The sequence below is a fragment of the Perissodus microlepis genome, chromosome 19 (genome assembly GCF_051167445.1).
Source record: "Perissodus microlepis isolate ML-2025 ecotype Zambia chromosome 19, ASM5116744v1, whole genome shotgun sequence".
In the NCBI taxonomy this organism is placed as follows: Eukaryota; Metazoa; Chordata; class Actinopteri; order Cichliformes; family Cichlidae; genus Perissodus; species Perissodus microlepis.
In genome coordinates, this window is record NC_140479.1 from 10,545,632 (window position 1) to 10,564,174 (window position 18,543).

Sequence of the window (18,543 nt, forward strand, 5' to 3'; positions counted from 1 at the left end):
TGTTTGTTTTCGGCACAAATATATTTAAGTTTAATTAAATAAACCCTTAATCAAAATGATATGCAGAAAATCCCTGCATTATACGGGTTTAAAATTTTCAGACGTATTAATAATTTATCCTGACAAAGCTCTGGCCATCTTCTGCATCAGCTCAGCGGTTGGACTGTTACCCACGCCTGATTTCTGTGAACTCGCCATTGCACAAAGCGAGCCGGCCTCCGGCTGTAGTGGTGCTTGTCTGAGTGGAATCGCAGCATCACGTGGACCCTGTGGATGGCTGAAGGTTGATTGGTTTTATTGACTGACCTACAAAAAGAAAAACATGCACAGGAACTGACCTTGAACTGACGAGCTGCAGCTGATTGATAATAATCCACCAACCGTGAGGGCCGATTTATTAGGTACAGTTTACTAGTAACCAGTTGGGCTGGACTTTGACCTTCAGGACTCCCTCAATTCTTCATGCTCCAAATATGCTCTGTGGGACTGAGATCTGGTGACAGTGGGAGCCATTAGAGTACAGTCTAAGAACTGTACTCTAGTGGCTCTGTACTCTCAGTTGGTATGAACGCTCTCAAAGTGTGCTCATAAAGTGGGACGTGGGAGGGATCCATGCTTTCATGTTGTTTGTCTTAAACAACATGAAAGCATGGATCCTACCATTTGAACACTGGAGCCGTGGTGGTTCTCGCGTGCCTGGAGCGCTGGGACCCTCTGCTCGCACCGGGGTGGGCGGCCTTTACCAGGGTTGACTGCCTGTCTCCTCTGGGACTACCACTCCTTGGTGTGGGCGCCCCATCTGGGACCTCCCTCCTCCTGATGGGATGAGCACATAGAGATGTGTGCCCTTACGTCTTTAGTACTCTTGGGGGCTGCGGATGGCCCGGTTCTCCTGGACCCATCTCTTCCTGCCTCTGACTCCTGGGGGACGCTATTACAGCTTCCCACCTTCATTCCCAAGTATTTTTCATAACAAAGACACACTCACACTCTGTCTCTTTCTGTCTCTCACACACACGCACACACTCTGCCTGTCCTAGCTTAGACATTGTCATAATGTGTACCACATATAATGTGGTACAAGAGGAGCCTATAGAGAATTTATAGAGTTAATCTTGGAAAAGCAAAATATGTTTGGCACAGATCATAATTCTGATTGCAAAAGCTGCCAGACAGGATTTAAAAAACACAAATAAAGAAAAATAATTAAGTCATTTTCACTGAGATTTAAAAGAAAAACCACAAGCTGCACTTTGTAAATCTTCAAATGCATTTAAAGCTTTGAACATGAAGGTAACTTCTGTTTACAAGTGATTGACCACATCACAGTAATAACAGGTTTTAGTTGATAAAGGCCTACAGCGTGTCAGAGGAAGCATTTCAATAAACTTAGGGCAGTAATTTAGTCGTTTATGACTTTAAAATGAGCATCATGGCTCATTGAGGACATAAATACACACACGGGCAGAAAAATCGTCCTTGGCAGCAGAGGACAGCTCTGTGATAATCTGCTGAATTTATGGCAGCTGAGCATCTCTAAGCTCAGTGTAAGCTATACAAACTCTGTGTGTGAGTCCACGGCGTCCTATATCGTCGTTTTTCCTTCTTCCCGTTTATTTTAAAAGGGGATGGGAAATTTAAGACGGATCTTGGATTGAAAAAAAAAACATCTTGCCCAACAATTCTGCTGTTATAAAAAATTATAATTTTGCAAAACTGTAAAGTTTATTCAATATTTTAATTGATGCTGTAAAACTGTTTACCTAAATGTTTTTTTTTTTGGTTAGGTCTGCAGAATGAGCTTAAAGAATCTCAGCTTTCAGACTTAGCAATTGAGACTCTTTATTCTGTATCCATGTACTCTCTTTCAAAGGACCAGGAAAACTGACTCCCAAGGTGTATAATGGACATGTTATTTCTTACGTTAATTAATTAAACAGTCTGGCTTCTATTCCAAGCGGGGCATCTGGTATTTTGATGTTGAACCGACACCAAAGTGTGATCAAAGGAGAAATGTGAAACCAGCCATCGTTGGGCTGCAGCAACAAGAGCCACCAAGTCAGCGGTTTGACTAAAAGTGGCTACATGTGCACAGAAGATGGCTCTAGAGGATGATCGCAGGATCCTTTCCATGACTGAAAAATCAATAAATAACCCTTTTCAGAGCAACCAAGCTAGAACACTCTTCAGGTGGCAGGCATATCTTGATGCACACCTACTGTGAAGATGAAAGAAAACACAAGTGATTCATCAGCCGCAACAGCAGAAAAAGAAATGGAGCCAGAAGTTCTTTTAATGGTTGAAAATCAGATTAAGATGAAATCAGAGAGAAAAAATTAAATAAAAGGCCAAAAGATCTGAAGCCTACATCACTTTCTGTCAGACAGGCATGGTTTCTGGGTCTGCATGTCAACTGAATCCTGATTGGTTCATTTTAAATCCAGATTTCTGCCATATTTCTGCTCTCAGCTAGAAAACTTTACACTATATGACATAGTACATATATCTGCAAATTTACTTGTATAGTTCCATCTCAGACTCAACTTTGAAGTGTTGAGCCCATCACACATTTTATAGCGTAAACATGAAGAAGTGAATAATTTTGTTTTGACTAATAAAGCAGAGACATTGTAAGAAAGAGATAAACCTTTTAAAGGCTTATTTTATGGCAGAAACCTAGAATACCAAAGCTTAAAACAAAAAATTTAATTTGACTGGTGGTTCTTTACATGCAATTTTGATGTTCTGGTGATCACTAAAATTAAAGTTAGAAAATGCTTTACAATACCTTCCCAAACAAGCGTTTCTTATAATGATGACACTGGCTTTGAGAAGTATTTTTACTTCAGTTCTTTTAAAGCTCAGCTAAACCAGCTATAACAATATTTTACGGTTTAATGTGAGTACTTTTAAGTACCACAGTGCTTCATTCAGCACTGTACGTTCAGTGGAAATACAGGCACTGAAAAGTCCGAGTTACCGTGAATATACCTCCACATATTCTGCGTAGTTAGGCGAGTTTGCAGGAACAAGGCAGAAGGCACTCTGTTTGTAGTGTGAAACTGTTTTGTTGCTCATGAGGCCGACAGAGGGCGCTCGCACTCAAAAATCAGATGAATTAACGCAAAATGATATGAAGCATTACTTTAACGATTGTTCAGCCACCGATTTTTACTACAGGACTACTAGAAGAGGAGGAAGAGGAGGAGGAGAGCGGGGTCAGATGGGAGGGATGTTCAGGACGGTGACCCAGTTCACCCCGCAAACCAAACCGGACGACCGCCCACAGCTGATCAAAGGATGCAATTAGTGAGATTTTAAGGGTGATTCCAGTTTATAAAAACATCCAGCTGCATTTCCCCCTGGAGAGAGAGAGAGAGAGGGAGGAAGGAAGGAAGAGGGAGGGACTGAGGAGTAGAGAGGAGCTGGAGTTTTAGGTTTCCCAAGCATCTGGATGTCTGGCAGGGAGAGACGAAAAAAGGAATAGAGTTCGGATTTATGGAAAACTGTCCCGAAGCAAAGGTAAAAGGCAAAAAAAAAAAAAGCGCGCAGAGGGGAGAGAAGAGGAAAATAAGGAGGAGAAAGTTGTTTTTCCAGCGGGACGGGTGCAGCATCGCAGCGAGCAGCAGGAATGTTACCGGTGAGTTTTCATTCATGAAAGGTTCCAGGAGTTTATGTATATGCAACTTCTGAACTGAAGAGTCGAGCTGAGGCAGCAGTCTGGAGCCTACAGCTTCAAACACACGTCAGACCCTTAGAAATAAGCTCATTGCACTCCTGCAATCTATGTCTGGATGAGGGTATAGTTTGTTTCAGTTCATTTATTAATTAAACATTTTTTTAAACGTACTGTGTGCATTAATTTGAATGTGCCAAACCTCAATATAAATGCATGCTGAGCTTTCACTTGCTTGTGCAAGTGCAACTACTGATAGACAGGATAAGGATAAGATAAGATAGCCTGGGATTGAATTTATTTATTCTAAAAGTTTAGAATTTCCTGTAACACAGCTGCCAAAATATTAAATACTACCTCTAACAAAATAGTTGAAATAAGGCAGTAATAGGTCATTAAGGTATTGATACCTAATAGAAAAAAAGAAATCAGATTCAGTGGGTTAAAGGCTAAAAAAATAAAAATAAATAAAAAATATATAAAGCTATGTAAAAAGTTTTATTTCAATGCAACAAAATGGCTCTATAGTTGGACTCAATAAAACTGTAGTTTTCTAATACACGAGAAGCTCAGCGTGTAAAGTGCTGTGACAGTCCAATTTTTAACCTTGTTTTCCACTTAACCGTTCAATTTTCAAGAGCGGCACCAACTTGGAAACCAACGCACAGTTTAGGAAACGCTTTGAGAAGTTCCCATGTCATCTCCAGGAATGTTAGCGGTGAATTTTCATTCAGAGACAAGGAAACAAAGAAATAACTAAACTGCTCAGCACTTCTCACATTCCTTCAACTTTAGTGAGTGCATGTCACACAACAGCCAATCATCAGCCAGAACCAACAAGACAGCTGATTGTGTGACTGTATCCTGATATTTTTCACCATGTTTTTTTCCTAATATCTACACATTCGTTTGGAATTGTGGGAAACATTTTTACACCAGACTTCATTTAGTCTGTTTGAGCCAGATGACTGCAAAGTGACTCAGTGCAATACTTCATGTAATTTTAGATTTTCTTCCCATCTCTGAGGGGGTCTAAGGGTACATCTTTCACCATCTTACAATGCTGTGATTGCAGCCATTTCCCAACTCTCTGTGAATGGAACTCACGGCCATTTATTAATGGTCACGACAGGATTAACAAATATGAAACTGAGATCGTGGTGCAACTGTACTGTTGCAACATCAGATGATGTTGAAGAAGTCATTGAAGACGTTTTTGACACTAAAAACTTTCCATCCAGATGAACAGAATCAAGTTTCTGTGACTTGGAGGAAAAATGGACATGATGACAAAATAAACTGTGGTTCAGTGGTTTTGTGCTGAGATTTTCCACAGTTGTCCCAAATTAACTCCTATCAGTGTCTTCGTATTGGTGTCTAAGCAAAAGTCTTTTAACCATTTATATAGCATTAACTACATCTCATTAACCCTTTTTGAACAGCCTTATCATAATGTGGGTTATGCAGCAGACACTGGAGGTTCTCTGTATGTACACACAGGAAATATCTGCAGTCGAGCACAGAGTGCCTGAAGTGTTTTTGTACTGCCAGGTCCATTTGTGCTGGTTTTTGGTTAGGTGCCTGAAGCGGGGTCTGTGTTTAGCACCAGCTTGACACATTTTCACATTTTGTTCTAGAACATATAATCCCTGAAAAGAAGTGGAAAAAAGTGCATTTTGGAACTGGTACGTGCTCTACAGAGGGCGTGTGCTAACGAGGGGCGTAATATTAGAGTCTTCTCATCATCCTGCTCTTTTCTGGTCCACTGATAGCATTGCACTTCTTGCATTTGCATTTATATTTGCACTTCAAACATCACGACAGTGGCGCAAGCCGTTAGCCAATGAGATCCACCCTTTGCTCTTGGTATCAGCTTTCAAAACACCAAGATAGTGATGGCGAAAACAGCCATGTTGAGGCTTGAAAATGAGACTTCACAAACTTAATGGGTGATGTGACAGTAGCCACCTCCATTCACTGTCTATAAAAAGCATCATCTGCTTCATCTACTTTGCTGAAGGTCCCGACCAATGTTATGTTTCCATTCACACAGTAGAGTTAATGTATATATATGTTTGCGTTCGTGCTTGTGTTGATCTGCATCTTTTAGAGAAAAAGTCTCAAATTACCAACCCTGAAATCGGTGGACATTAGTATTCCTGTTTCCCTTCCGTCCTTCCTCCCTCTATTCCCGTTTCTCTTTATCTCTCTCTCTACCACATGACACATGGCAGAAAACACTACACCTCTTTGTGGCTGCTGTCAGCTCCAGACAATACTCTGAAGATATACAGAAGTGTTTACTCTATAGAGCGAGGCAGAGAAAGAGAGGCATAGAAGCCTGCTACCTTGACTTTTGACCTCACCCTGAATTTCCAGTCCTCCACCTCGGTTCAGGCGCTTTCTCTAACCTTTGATCCAAAGTACACCATCTCCTAGCTTGTTCTGGAAACCAGCCACTGTTCACTGTATTGTTTTGACAATTAAAGCTCTTTTGCCCTCGTGTCTCCAAACAGGGGCAGCTCGCAAGACTGACACAACAAATTCAAAACAGAGCATGATATCATCTGGCAACTTCTTCTGAAATGTTGAGCAGCCGGCACATATTTTCCTAGGTACAGAGCCGGCAGCACTGCCGTCAGTATCTTCTTTTTCCATGAATAGAGAAGCTACAGAAATATTACAAACGCCGTACAATCTCTCATTTTACTTTATTTTATGTTGAACTTCATGAAAAATTTTGCATCTTCCTCAGACTTTTTGTTCAAAGCTTTAGCACAGAAAACCTATACTCTTACCTTAAAAGACTCATTTACAGCTCCATATTTTTGCTCAAATGCTGCTACTAGAGTAGCTTTGCATGATTCAGACTCGTATAATGACATAGTAACCATTGGCGCTTTTGTTTACCTTATAATATGAAATTGAAAGGACAGAGTATAAGAAAAAGCTCAATAGCTTCCCTTTAAAAACATGTCTTCACTTAAAATGTAATGGTAAATACAGAGGGGGCGTGCCATGTTGTAGGCGTGCCATGTTGGTGACAGAAGTTACATGTAAACGTCACGGAGCAGAGTCATTTCTATTGGTTTAGGACGTTTATGTTAGAATTTAACTCAAAGTGCTGCTGGATCTAAGTTAAGCGTCAGAGACACACCTGAAATGCTCTAGGCTCTAAATATTATTTTATCTTTATTCGTGTATTTTTTTTTTTTTTTTTTAATCTTTAATTACATTTTATTTATATCAGTTTAAAGAAATAATGAGCTGAAGGTGCTTCATCATGTGATGTGGAACCTTAACAACAAGAAAGAGAACCCCGAATTATCCGATGATCCCCATGAGCAAGCATTTGGCAAGGGTGATGAGAAAGAATTCCCTTTCTTTTTTTTTTTCTTTTTTTTTTTTTCTTTTTTTCTTTTTTTTGTGTCCCGTTTGGATCTTTAGCCATCAGAATTGTTGTCTTAAGGCCAAGAAAGATGCCAAGCGGATTTATTTTACCAAGTGGATCATCATGGCCTTGCCATATTGGTCCATTTGATTGACCTTTATTATAATTATGTAGTTATTTTATTTTCGGTTGCTACAAACGGGACAGACGTGACTGGGGGATAGGACAGGGAGAAAGAATGAAAGAAAGAGAGGGAGAGAAAGAAAACCAAAGGGGAGAAGAGACGGTGAGAAGGGGGGGAAGAAAGGAAAAAACAAACAAACAAACAAACAAAACGCCTGGATCACCTGTATGGAGAAAAAAAACAGAAGAGAAAGCAAACAACAAAGAGCAACATAATAAAAACAGCACCATCACAATAAACTAGCTAGCAGTAGATAACAGTAGATACTAAATAATAAATGATATTGTGCAGCACGCAAGATAGACAGCACACAATGTGCTTTGAGGCAGCAGCCAAGAAAGGTGTAGTCCGCGTCTGTGAACACCCGTGTGTACACCAGTGTGCATACCGGTGTGGATCAGCATGCTTGTATTCCAAAGATTTCTCCATGTAACGATCTGCTAGGGAGTGTGGGGAGCCATAGCCCCGTCCACCAGGGTATGAAGCAGGTATGGAGGAGATCCAGGCCCCAGATATCCAGAGGCCCCAGAGTACAAGGACCTGAGGAGGACCACCAAAGGGGGGGGGAACCGTGCCACCCTCCTGGGAAGAGCTGAATAGAGCCCCAAACGAGAGGTCACCCCGCAGCTACGGAGCAGAGGCCAGAGGGGGTTGCAGTGGCGTGCCCGCGGGCTCCGCCGGCAGCCAGCTGTGCCAGAGAGGACCGAGCTTCAGGCCCAGAGGCCAGAGGCCTGAGGGCATCCCACCCCCCGGAAGGAGCCCAGCCGGGCCACAGGCGCCCGGCCCCGCCAATCGGCCACCAGGAGTGAGCCGGTACATGCATGAGCGCCCAGCCCCAGATGACAAGGACCACCAACACACCAACGTCTAAGGGCATCAGCCACCGGCAGGGAGTGTGGTGAGGGGAGATAGGCCTCCGTACTTTAGAGGGCCTGAGATGTACCCAGAGAGGTTGAGTCTAAGACCCAACCTGACATATAGACACAGACAAACAGGCACACGCGGACACAGACGTGCATTCCCACCCCCATATGCACAACCAAATACTCGGCACTCACCCAACGTGTAGACAGACACAAATAGACACTGCACAGACAGTCGCACTCCCCAAACATACTCTATATCCCAGGTCCAGGTACCCCCGCCCTCAGAGGGGCAAGCCGCACCTAGACCCAGGAGATGTAACCCTTCTCTCTGGGGTGGAGGCAAGCGGACCACCTCCTTATCTGCAGTAGCAGGGAGGCCCCGCATCCCAGACCCCAGTCTGACAGCCAGCACCTCCTCCCAGCCCCCCAGCCCTGACGGCTAACAGAACCGGGGTGAGTGAAGACCTCAAACCTCCCTACGCCCGCTCATATGTAATGTTGTTGTGTGCTGTTCTAAAGTGCATTTAAAACTCAGGAGAGCATGGTACTAGCTTCCTCTCAGAGAGCAGCACGGCTCCTCCCGAAAACCCTCAGTGTCTAAATGCATTTAAAATTGAGGGTAGGGCACCAGCGCCAGAGGTGGGTTGGAGTACAACGACCATCCTCTGGATGCTGTAAAACGTGCCCACCCCCAAGGCCCTATATGTATGTGTTATGTGAGAGTGTGAGTAATGTGGATGTCTAGGTTGCAGAATAAAATTGAGGCACAGGCGGCCAGAAGGGGACAGAGGGGGAGTGCCTCCCCTGCACCCTGGTGACATACCTGCACCCCAAGCCCTGCGTGTGTGGGTGGGTGTGGTAGTGCGGGAATAGGGAGGCAGCTGAGGATGGGGAGGGAAGAAAGGGAGGGGCAAGTGGCCCCTCCCTGGGGCCAGCTCCCCCGCTGACCCCAGTAGGCACCCCCACGCTCTGGAACCCACCAGGGCAAGGAGGCCCAGGCCCATCCGGACCGGGGCCCGCAGCAGCAGCACTGCCCAGCCCCACAGAGTCTGGGGCAGCCCACCCGACTCCACCCCAGAGAAAACTGCACCCACCCCATCATCCAATCATCTCCCAAACTACACAAGACAATAGACACCCAGGTTGAGTTCATTCTCCCCCTCTCCTATATCTCTCCCCCCACCTGCAGAGTGAGCTCCTGTAGTGAGGAGACCACCTGCAAAGATGTAACAACCTCCCCACCAGTTAGAGAGCCCCCTAGTTGGGCCGATGCACCAGAGGTCCCCTGCACTGGGGCTGAGCCCCCCCGCACCCACCCGCCCACTGCTCCGGCGACACAACAGCCAGGACCCAAGCCCCCAAGGCCCGGCCAGCACCCCAGACCGGGGGGCGGAGCACCCCCAGACCCCCAAGCCTCCACGCCCGTCCCGGACCCTCCCAGGGGCAGCCAGGCTACCAGGCCAGTAACCAACGTCCGCCAGCACAGACCCTCCCCCATCTCCGCTGGCAAACACCATCCAAGAGCCCCAGAGCTTCTAACCAGGTCATGGCCACAGCCCCCAGGTTAGGCCCTCCAGGGAAACGTCCCTAGGGACTCCCCAGACGCCCTAAGGCCATCCCTACCCCCACATAAACCACAATAGCGAAGGCAGGACCAAACCATGACCCCCCACCCCCACTAGGTGATGAAGCCGATCAAAGGAGCCCAAAGGGATTGATCAAATGTGATGGCAGAGGTTGTATCAAGACTAATGTGATCTATTAGATGGTTTTTATATTGGTTAGAATTAAGATTATTTTTATTTTTCCAGTTAATGAGGACCATTTTCTTGGCAATGCATAGGGCCGTAAAAACAACGTGGGCTGTGTTTATTTCTGCAGTGACCTCATCCAAGTTGCCCAGCAAGCATACTAAAGGGGAGGCTGGAATGTTACATTTCAGACACTTTGATAAGTCTTCACATATCTCACGCCAAAATTTCTGAACTGGTGGACAGAACCAAAGAGCGTGGATGTAATTGTCCGGTGTATTTGCTGTGCAGTGTGAGCAGTTGTTGGAAGGCGTATAGCCCATCTTGAACATCCTATGACCAGTATAGTGCACTCTGTGTAATATTTTGTATTGTATTAATTGCAAACTGGGATTTCTGATCCATTGAAAGGTTTTTAAGCATATCTGAGACCAAAGGTTTGGGTCTAAGTTGATTGATAAATCTGCTTCCCATTTTGCAATAGGAAGGGATATTGATTCATCTATTTTAGAAAGTGTTCTGTATATTTTAGACAATAATTTGGGGGGTTTTAGACTAAGAAATTGTACCACACTTGGTGGTGTTTGTAATTCAGCTTCACTGGGATTAAATTTCTTTTTTACTATGGATTTAATTTGTTGATATTCCAAAAATCGTTTCTTGTTGATCCCATATTGTATAACTAGTCTGTCAAACGAAATAAAGTCTGTTCCTTCCAATATATGTTCCAAGTATTTAATTCCTTTGCAACTCCAATCTGAAAAGTTTATCATATTATTGTTTTGTAATATGTCCGGGTTGTTCCAGATAGGTGTACGTTTGCATGGGATTAATGAAGACTCTGTCATTTTTAGAAACTCCCACCATGCTGTCAGAGAAGAGCTAATATTGATGCTTTTAAAGCATTCATGTCGTTTGATGTTTGAGCTGATAAATGGTAGGTCTGAAATTTCTAGGTTATTACATAGTGCCTGTTCTACATCTATCCAAGGTTCATCTAAGAAGGTGTGTTTAAACCATCTAGAGATGAACTGAAGCCTGTTGGCTAAAAAATAGTGATTAAAGTTAGGCAGATCTAATCCTCCTTTATCCTTGGTCCTTTGTAGTGTTTTTAAGCTGATACGTGGGGGTTTATCTTTCCAAAGGAATTTAGAAATGTACGAGTCTAGAGATCTGAACCAATCTTGTGATGGCTTATTTGGGATCATTGAAAATAAATAGTTTATTTTTGGCAAGATCATCATTTTTATAGCGGCGACCCTTCCCATGAGTGATATGGGTAAAGATTTCCATCTAGCCAGGTCGCCTTCTACTGTCTTTAAAAGTGGGATGTGGTTTAATTTAGTTAATTCTGAAAGTTTAGGAGAGACATTAATACCTAAATATTTTATATTTCCACATTGCAGTGGGGAAGGAGAAGAATTATGGAAGGAGCAATTAATCGGAAGAACTGTTGATTTCGACCAGTTAATTGAATAATCTGAGACACTTGAGAAGGAATTTATCAATGGAATTACCCCAGAGATATTGGTTTGTGAGTTTTGGAGAAAAAGTAACACATCATCTGCATAAAGGCTGATTTTATGTTCTATATTCTTACATTTTATGCCCTTAATTTCTTATTCGTGTATTTTTACCAGTAGCAAATTTAGCATTGTCCGTCGCTAATGTCTGTAATACATCACGTCTGGATTGGAAAAAACAAAATTTTAAGCTTGGTGAAAATATTTGTAAATGGATCAAGTGGCTTTTTGCTTTGGAGTATTTATTTATTTTAGTCAAATAACTGTGGTATTTTGTGAAAAGTTGTTATGCATAGACTTTGTAGAAAAAGAAAGACTAAAGAAAGTCCATGAAAATAAATGATTTATTAATACAGCAGCAGATACAGTGTATTGCCCCCCAAGTGTGAGAATTGTTTTGTTTCTCATTGAGCTGGTAGCTCATGTCTTACTCAATGCACACGGTTCCTATAGAGAACAGTACTGACTGTTCTGTGGGTGAGGGGGTGTGGATAGTGAGAGTAGGGTGGCTGAAACACAAGTCACCTTCAGCTGTCACTGCGGTCTACTCCCCCCCCCCCCCCCCCCCCCCCCCCCCCCCACACACACACACACACACAGAGGCCAAGATCTGGCAGTAGGGAGGCTGGTGTGACTCTGGGATTGTTTTTTGTTTTTTATTTGTTGTTTTGTTATTTGTTGTTTTTGGTCCTTGCTTTTTTTATTTAGAAGTTTTATTCATTTAAGCGCAACACACCTTTAATAACCAGTTGAAACATTTTTGGATGCAATGAAAGCAAGCAGCAACCTCCAGAGCCAAAGAACAGTTTGAGTTGAAATGCCAAAACATGCAGTTCCTGTAGTGGCCACTTGAGGCTGGCTCCAGAGTGAGTCCCCCACCCAAATTTACATATTTAACCCATATCAAGCACATTTACAGGTGGTACCACAGACGGTTTTGGCCTTTACAGACAGGTTAATCCTATCCATAAAGGCACCTTCTTAATATCACTCCTTCACCTGGATAATTGCCTTAGAGGCATGGCCACATTGATTGACAGGCAGCTGGAGCCGATTAGCAATTTCTTGGCTTCATCTTCACTACTTTGAATCCTAAAACTGGACTTTCTCACTATATTTATGGTGTTAGTGTCTTTAAAACCATTTTTGAATTGAATTATCTGACCAATTTCATGGCTTACCGAAGCGTGCTTCAGTTTTAGTGAGTGAAATCCTAGCATTGTATTAGTCCTCTACCTAAGTTACCCAGACAGTTTATGAATGCTCGCGTTAGTCGATAAATTAACACTCCAGCCATTCGTCCATATCAGGTAACTTCTGGCTAAAAAAGAACAAAGGAAACCCACCACGATGCTCCATGGAGCTTCTTTTATCTGGTCTGTGGTTAAAATCTCCAACTTTACAACAAAAGTGTTTTATCTGCAGAGGTTTTAGCCTCTGCAGGTAGTTTCCTATCTGTCTAACAAGTCTACAGGTGGCTGAAGGACTTTACAACCATAAACTGTATGATAGACGGACATCACACCATCACTTCACTGTTTATTGACGTTGTGGTTCTAAGAGTTGAGAGATTTGAGTGTGCAGTGTTCTCAGCTTTTCAAATTGTGACTTTGTTATCAAAGTCACTATGTATCCAAACAGAAATCACTTTTTTAAGCAGAAGAGTCGCCCCCTGCTGGCCTTTAAAGAGAATACAGACGTGGAAGCTACTTCCATCTTTACATCATCTGTTTACATGGTTTCATTCACCTGGATATTGGATTTAAGGGCGTGGTGTCCTGACACAGGCAGCTGTAGCTAATTGCTGTCTGTTAGATTTCACGTTGCTAATGGAAGTCACTGAACTAGATCTCTATGTCTGTTTTGTGCTGTGGGTACCTTTTGGAGCATTTTTAACGGTTTGCTTAATTGTATTTTTGAGTTAGCTTAAAATATGTCATCAGTCTGCCCTCAGTGAGCGCTGCTCCATATCTCCTAGTTTAAGCTTTAAATCTCTCCAGTTTAACAGCAGGTGTTCCTTGAAGCTGCCTCTCTGGAGGGGCCGAGCTATTTTCTATTCAGTGTGCAACACTTTCCAAATTTTCTCCCCACCCACGTTGGCTGATTTATCCTTTCATGATTCATGATTAACAAGTGAACGCACCGTCGTTTGAAATATCACAGAAATTTAATTTAAGTTGTGTGGGCTGCTGCAACCAGCTGCTCTCAGATCTTCTTCCTGATTTAATTTAAGCTCCTAGACCAGAAAGATCTAAGGTGGAGGCAACGATGTAAGAGCAGAAGCAGTTGCAGGACATGCAAAAAAAAAAAAAGTGGAAAATGCTGCAACACTTTGAAAAAAGGAACCGACTGCAAAGCATTTCACTCCCCGGAGAACTTCTCTCCATGAATGACTGGTAGAGCAGGTATAGGAACACTACACTCCCACATCCCCAAGACAGTCTATCATCATTCAAAACAGCAATGCAACAGCAGCCCAAACATCATCCAATCATATTGGTTACATAATTCACAGGAAAACGACACACTTCCTGACACGGCCATTATGCTTGGTTATACAACTAATGCGGTGAAAGACAGACTCACAGTCTGTAAATACAAGGCTGTCTTTGTAGAAACTTTATATGTCGTAGGCATTCTGAATCATCGAGGCCTGGATTCAAATGAAATATGAACTTTCAGCTTCTTTGAATAAGATGATGAGGAGGATTACTTGGTTGTTGGCATGCAAAGAAGTCATGCTTCCTCACCACCAGTCGCTTGGTCATAGACTGATGGCCCCAAAGCTAAATCAGCTGCAGTGTGAGGTCTGTTTTATTGTCTCAAGTGGTGGATTCCAAGTTTGATTAAATATTCCCAAAGTGAGTTTGATCCTTTAGAGATTTTATAAGGAAGAGAGGCTGGATTTCAAGTAACTCGGAATCCTATTCATGATTAATGGGGAGGGGGAGCATGAGGTGGACCGATGCATTAGTGTGGAAATGCAGGCATTTAACTGGCCTGCTGTGGTGAAGAGAGAGCTGAGCTGGAAGGTGACGATTTCTTCTTAGCAGTCCACTCTTAGCAGTTTCCTGTGAGATTAGCTTTAGACATAGGGTCAAGAACATCTGGTGGGATTAGAGCCACTGCTCCATATTGAAAGGAGCTGAGGTAGCATGTACATGCCTCCTGGGTGCGTACTATCTGTGCATACACGTCTGGGAGGACACCCCTGGGTAGACCCAGAACCTGCTGAAAAGATTATATATCTCATCTGTCCTGAGAAAGCCTTGGGATTCCCCGAGGAGGAACTGAAAAGCATTGCTGCAACCCCAACCTGACTTTGGTTAACTGAAAGGTAACGGAGGATGGAATTCCTTTTTTTGGGTTATTATTATCCTAGTATGATGAGTTTTACTTTTCCCTCATTATTTTAAACAAAGAAATAATGAGGTTTATAACTTTCTTGTTTGTTTTAAAGAAACACATTGGTACATTACATCATCTAGAGGCTGAAATGAAGGAGAACCTGTGGCTGGATGTACGTACGTTCATAAAATTATTTAAACAAACATACTAAAATATTCTGATATTTACACACTCACTGCAGTCATGCAGTACTTGCAAATAGACACAAGTTAGTTTACATGGTATTAGCTCACTGAAGGATTGGAGCTGTTTAGGAACTAATTGTAAGCACTTGTCCTTCTAGTGGACAGCTGATGACAGCTGATAAACATGCCTCAGTGGTTTCTCATATGCCTTAGTGTGATGTGCAAACATGCACACTGCAGTCAGCGTACTTCCTGTAGAGCTGTAATGGACGAATGGTTGGAAAAGTGTGTGTGAGAGAGCCTGGTTGTCTCTGTTCTGTGCCTGTATTGTATGTTGTAGGTGGTTGTACATCACTGTCCTCTTTAGGAACTTGGACAAACATTTTGTGTATTAAATCCAGTTCCTACAAACTCATAGTAGATGTTCGTTGGTCTGAAGGCCCTGATAATACACGTGGCAGTTGCAGACTGCTATCATTTATAAGAAAACACTGCCTGCTATGTGATTAAAAGTTAATCTTTTCACTTATCTATTAATGACACGTGTGACTGATGAAACCTCTTAATGATGCTCTTCACTTTAATTCAAGTATCTCTGAATATAACTCTTTAATCAAGAAAAGTCCTTCTCACTCATCACTGTCTGGCTCAAGTGTCTCCAGGCAGCAGCTGCAAAGGATTGTGGGGCATAAATATCAGTCAGAGTCACATGATAAATAATCTGTGTTGAAGATTTCTGATTACGTGTGTGCAAGAACAGGAGGAACAGTAGATTTAGTCAGTACTGAACTGTGTACTGATTTTCTGCCAATAGCTGCCGCAGAGACAGAGGGTATCTGTGTGTGTTTGAGCACATGCACCCAACATGTGACCTTGTGTGACAGGAAGAGAGAGTGAGGGGCGAAGCTCTTCTGCCAGTGTACCTTCTGTGTCCTATCTGTGTGTGTGTGTATGTGTATGTGTGTCAGTGCAGTCATGCTGCAGCATATCAGTGCAGCCTCTCTAATCTCTGCCCTCCAGCTTTACCACTGCTGCTGCTGGACAGCTTCAATCCACACCACAGCTCAAATAATACAGATATGCTCATATTTCTGCAGATTTGTAGTTTATTAGGAGGTGGTGTGGTTTCATTATTATATTTAGGTGTTTCTCTTAAGTTGAGGTTTTTTAAAAATTTCACTTTGCAGTAATTGTTCAACAAACATTAAACTGACTGCCCGCTTTATTAGTTACACCTTGCTATAACCAACGTTTACCTCCTTTTTCCCTTAGAGCCGCCTTAATTCTTCATGGCATAGATTCAACAAGGTGATAGGATCACACAGCTGCTGCAGATGAATTAGCCACACATCCATGATCTATGATTTACACGTGTTCAAGATAAATTGAGCTTTGTGAAATGGCGTGTTTTCCTAGATAACCTAGCACCAGGATAACTGTGGCCATAAAGGGATTAACATGGCCAGCAACAGTACTCCGGTAAGCATCCATCCATCCATCCATTTTCTTCCGCTTATCCGGGGCCGGGTCGCGGGGGCAGCAGCCTAAGCAAAGAGGCCCAGACCTCCCTCTCCCCAGCCACCTCCTCCAGCTTATCCGGGGGAACACCAAGGCGTTCCCAGGCCAGCCAAGAGATATAATCTCTCCAGCGTGTCCTGGGTCTGCCCCGGGCCTCCTCCCAGTGGGACATGCCTGGAACACCTCACCCAGGAGGCGCCCAGGGGGCATCCTTGTCAGATGCCCGAACCACCTCAGCTGGCTCCTTTCGATGTGGAGCAGCAGCGGCTCTACTCTGAGCCCCTCCCGGATGGCCGAACTTCTCACCCTATCTCTAAGGGAGAGGCCAGCCACCCTTCGGAGGAAGCTCATTTCTGCCACTTGTATCCGCGATCTCGTTCTTTCGGTCACTACCCACAGCTCGTGGCCATAGGTGAGGGTAAGCAGTGGAGTTTAAATGACGCTCAGTTGGTACCAAGGGGACCAAAGTCTGTCAAAAATATCATACCATTACCACACCACCAATCTGAACAGCTGATACAAAGCAGTATAGAGCCATGCTTTCAAGTCATTTATGACAAATTTTGAAAATTATCCAAATGTTGGAGCAGAAATCAAGACTGAAACGACCAGGCAGTCTTCTATGGTAAAATTTGTAGCCCCAGTTTCCAGTTCTTGGCTGAGAGGAACTGCACCCTGTGTGCTCTTCTGCTTCTGCATTCAAATATACTCTCATGCATACCTTGGCTATACTAAGTTATTTGAGTTACTGTTCTCTTCTTCTCAGCCTGAAGTATTCTGGTCTTTTTCTCCCGACTCTGGCATTAACAAGGCATTTTCAACCAGAGAACTGCCGCTCACTGATAGTTTCTCTTTTTCAGACCATTCTCACCCTAGAGAGGGTTGTGCAGGAAAATCTAGGCAGATCAGCAGTTTCTGAAATCCTCAGCTCAGCCTGTCTGTCACCCCTAAACGTGACACACTTAAAGTCACTTAAATCACCTTTCTTCCCCATTCTGATGCTCTGTTTGACCATCAGCAGGTCGTCTTGACCATGTCTACATCCCTAAATGCACTGGGCTGTTGCCACGTGATAGTTTTTTTTGACATGTGAGTCACAATTGACAAAACTTGGAAGAGCTATTAGCTATTTGCTTGGAAGGGCTAATAGCAGAGTGTTAGGAGAGAGGGTTAACTCACAGAGTTGAGATTTTTGTTCTTTTATAACCAGTTAGCTGAAAAGTACAGTGAGTGATAGACTTTATGCTTCCCTCATACACAATAATTTACTCATTAGACATAAGAATTACTGCAATTATAGCAATTAAGTCAAATTAAAAGCTCATAAATGAGCAATTTATAACGTGGAACAAAGTCACATAGTGACCTCATCCTTTCCTCATCTTCTGATTTGCTCTGCTTCTGTGTGCATGATTTAAAAAACAAAAGGTTTGATCACATTGTCCTAAATAGAAAACATGTCATTCATAGTGCAACACCTGAGGTTATAAAATTCAGCTGTAGTTTTAATTAATCTAAAACAAAACTATCTGTGATGCAGCTGTACCAAATACCATCATCTCGATGTCTCGAGTCCTCCCTGCTTGTACTTTGCTCCCCTCCTCCACCTGCATCCACGATGAGAGGGACAAGAATCAGGGATGGTCCTTGTTGTCTGTCCTTCTTGGCTCCATCATCTATGTTCCTGTGCTTCCTGTCCTCTGCATCTAGCTACTTGATTTGTTTTTTATTTTTTTTGTTTTAACATCATCTTTATATGACTGTGGTTAACAGATGTTCTTTAAAATAAAGCTCTGTTTTGTTTCCGTCAGGTTTAGTTGTATTTAAACCAACTGCAGCCTTTCACAGCAGCTGAAAGTTGGTTTAGTTTTATCATGAAGAACTAAACTTTTACCTAAAACTGATTGGAGACAAGCGTCCGAGTTTTACAGTCAAACCTTTGACTCAGTCACCGACAAAAAAAATAGAACCGCCCCCGTCATGCCAGATGTATGATGAACATATAACAATATCAGCTCGGTCTACTCCCACCAACACACACGAACAGAGTCTGGCCTTTCCTTTCTTGTAGCTCATCCTCCTCACCCCCTCTCCTTATATT

The 18,543-nt window shown here is 43.1% G+C and overlaps 1 protein-coding gene across 2 annotated transcripts in view; it reads left to right on the plus strand.

The window, feature by feature from the left end:
• Window positions 1–3,185: 3,185 nt before the first annotated feature.
• Window positions 3,186–18,543, plus strand: part of LOC146365519 (apoptosis-stimulating of p53 protein 1-like) — a 60,882-nt gene continuing 45,524 nt past the window's right edge. For both annotated transcript variants that reach the window (XM_084913989.1, XM_084913990.1), the window contains exon 1: window positions 3,186–3,640. In XM_084913989.1, the coding sequence (XP_084770115.1) occupies window positions 3,632–3,640 (9 nt within the window). In that variant the 5' untranslated portion in view covers window positions 3,186–3,631. The remainder of the gene's footprint in view (window positions 3,641–18,543) is intronic.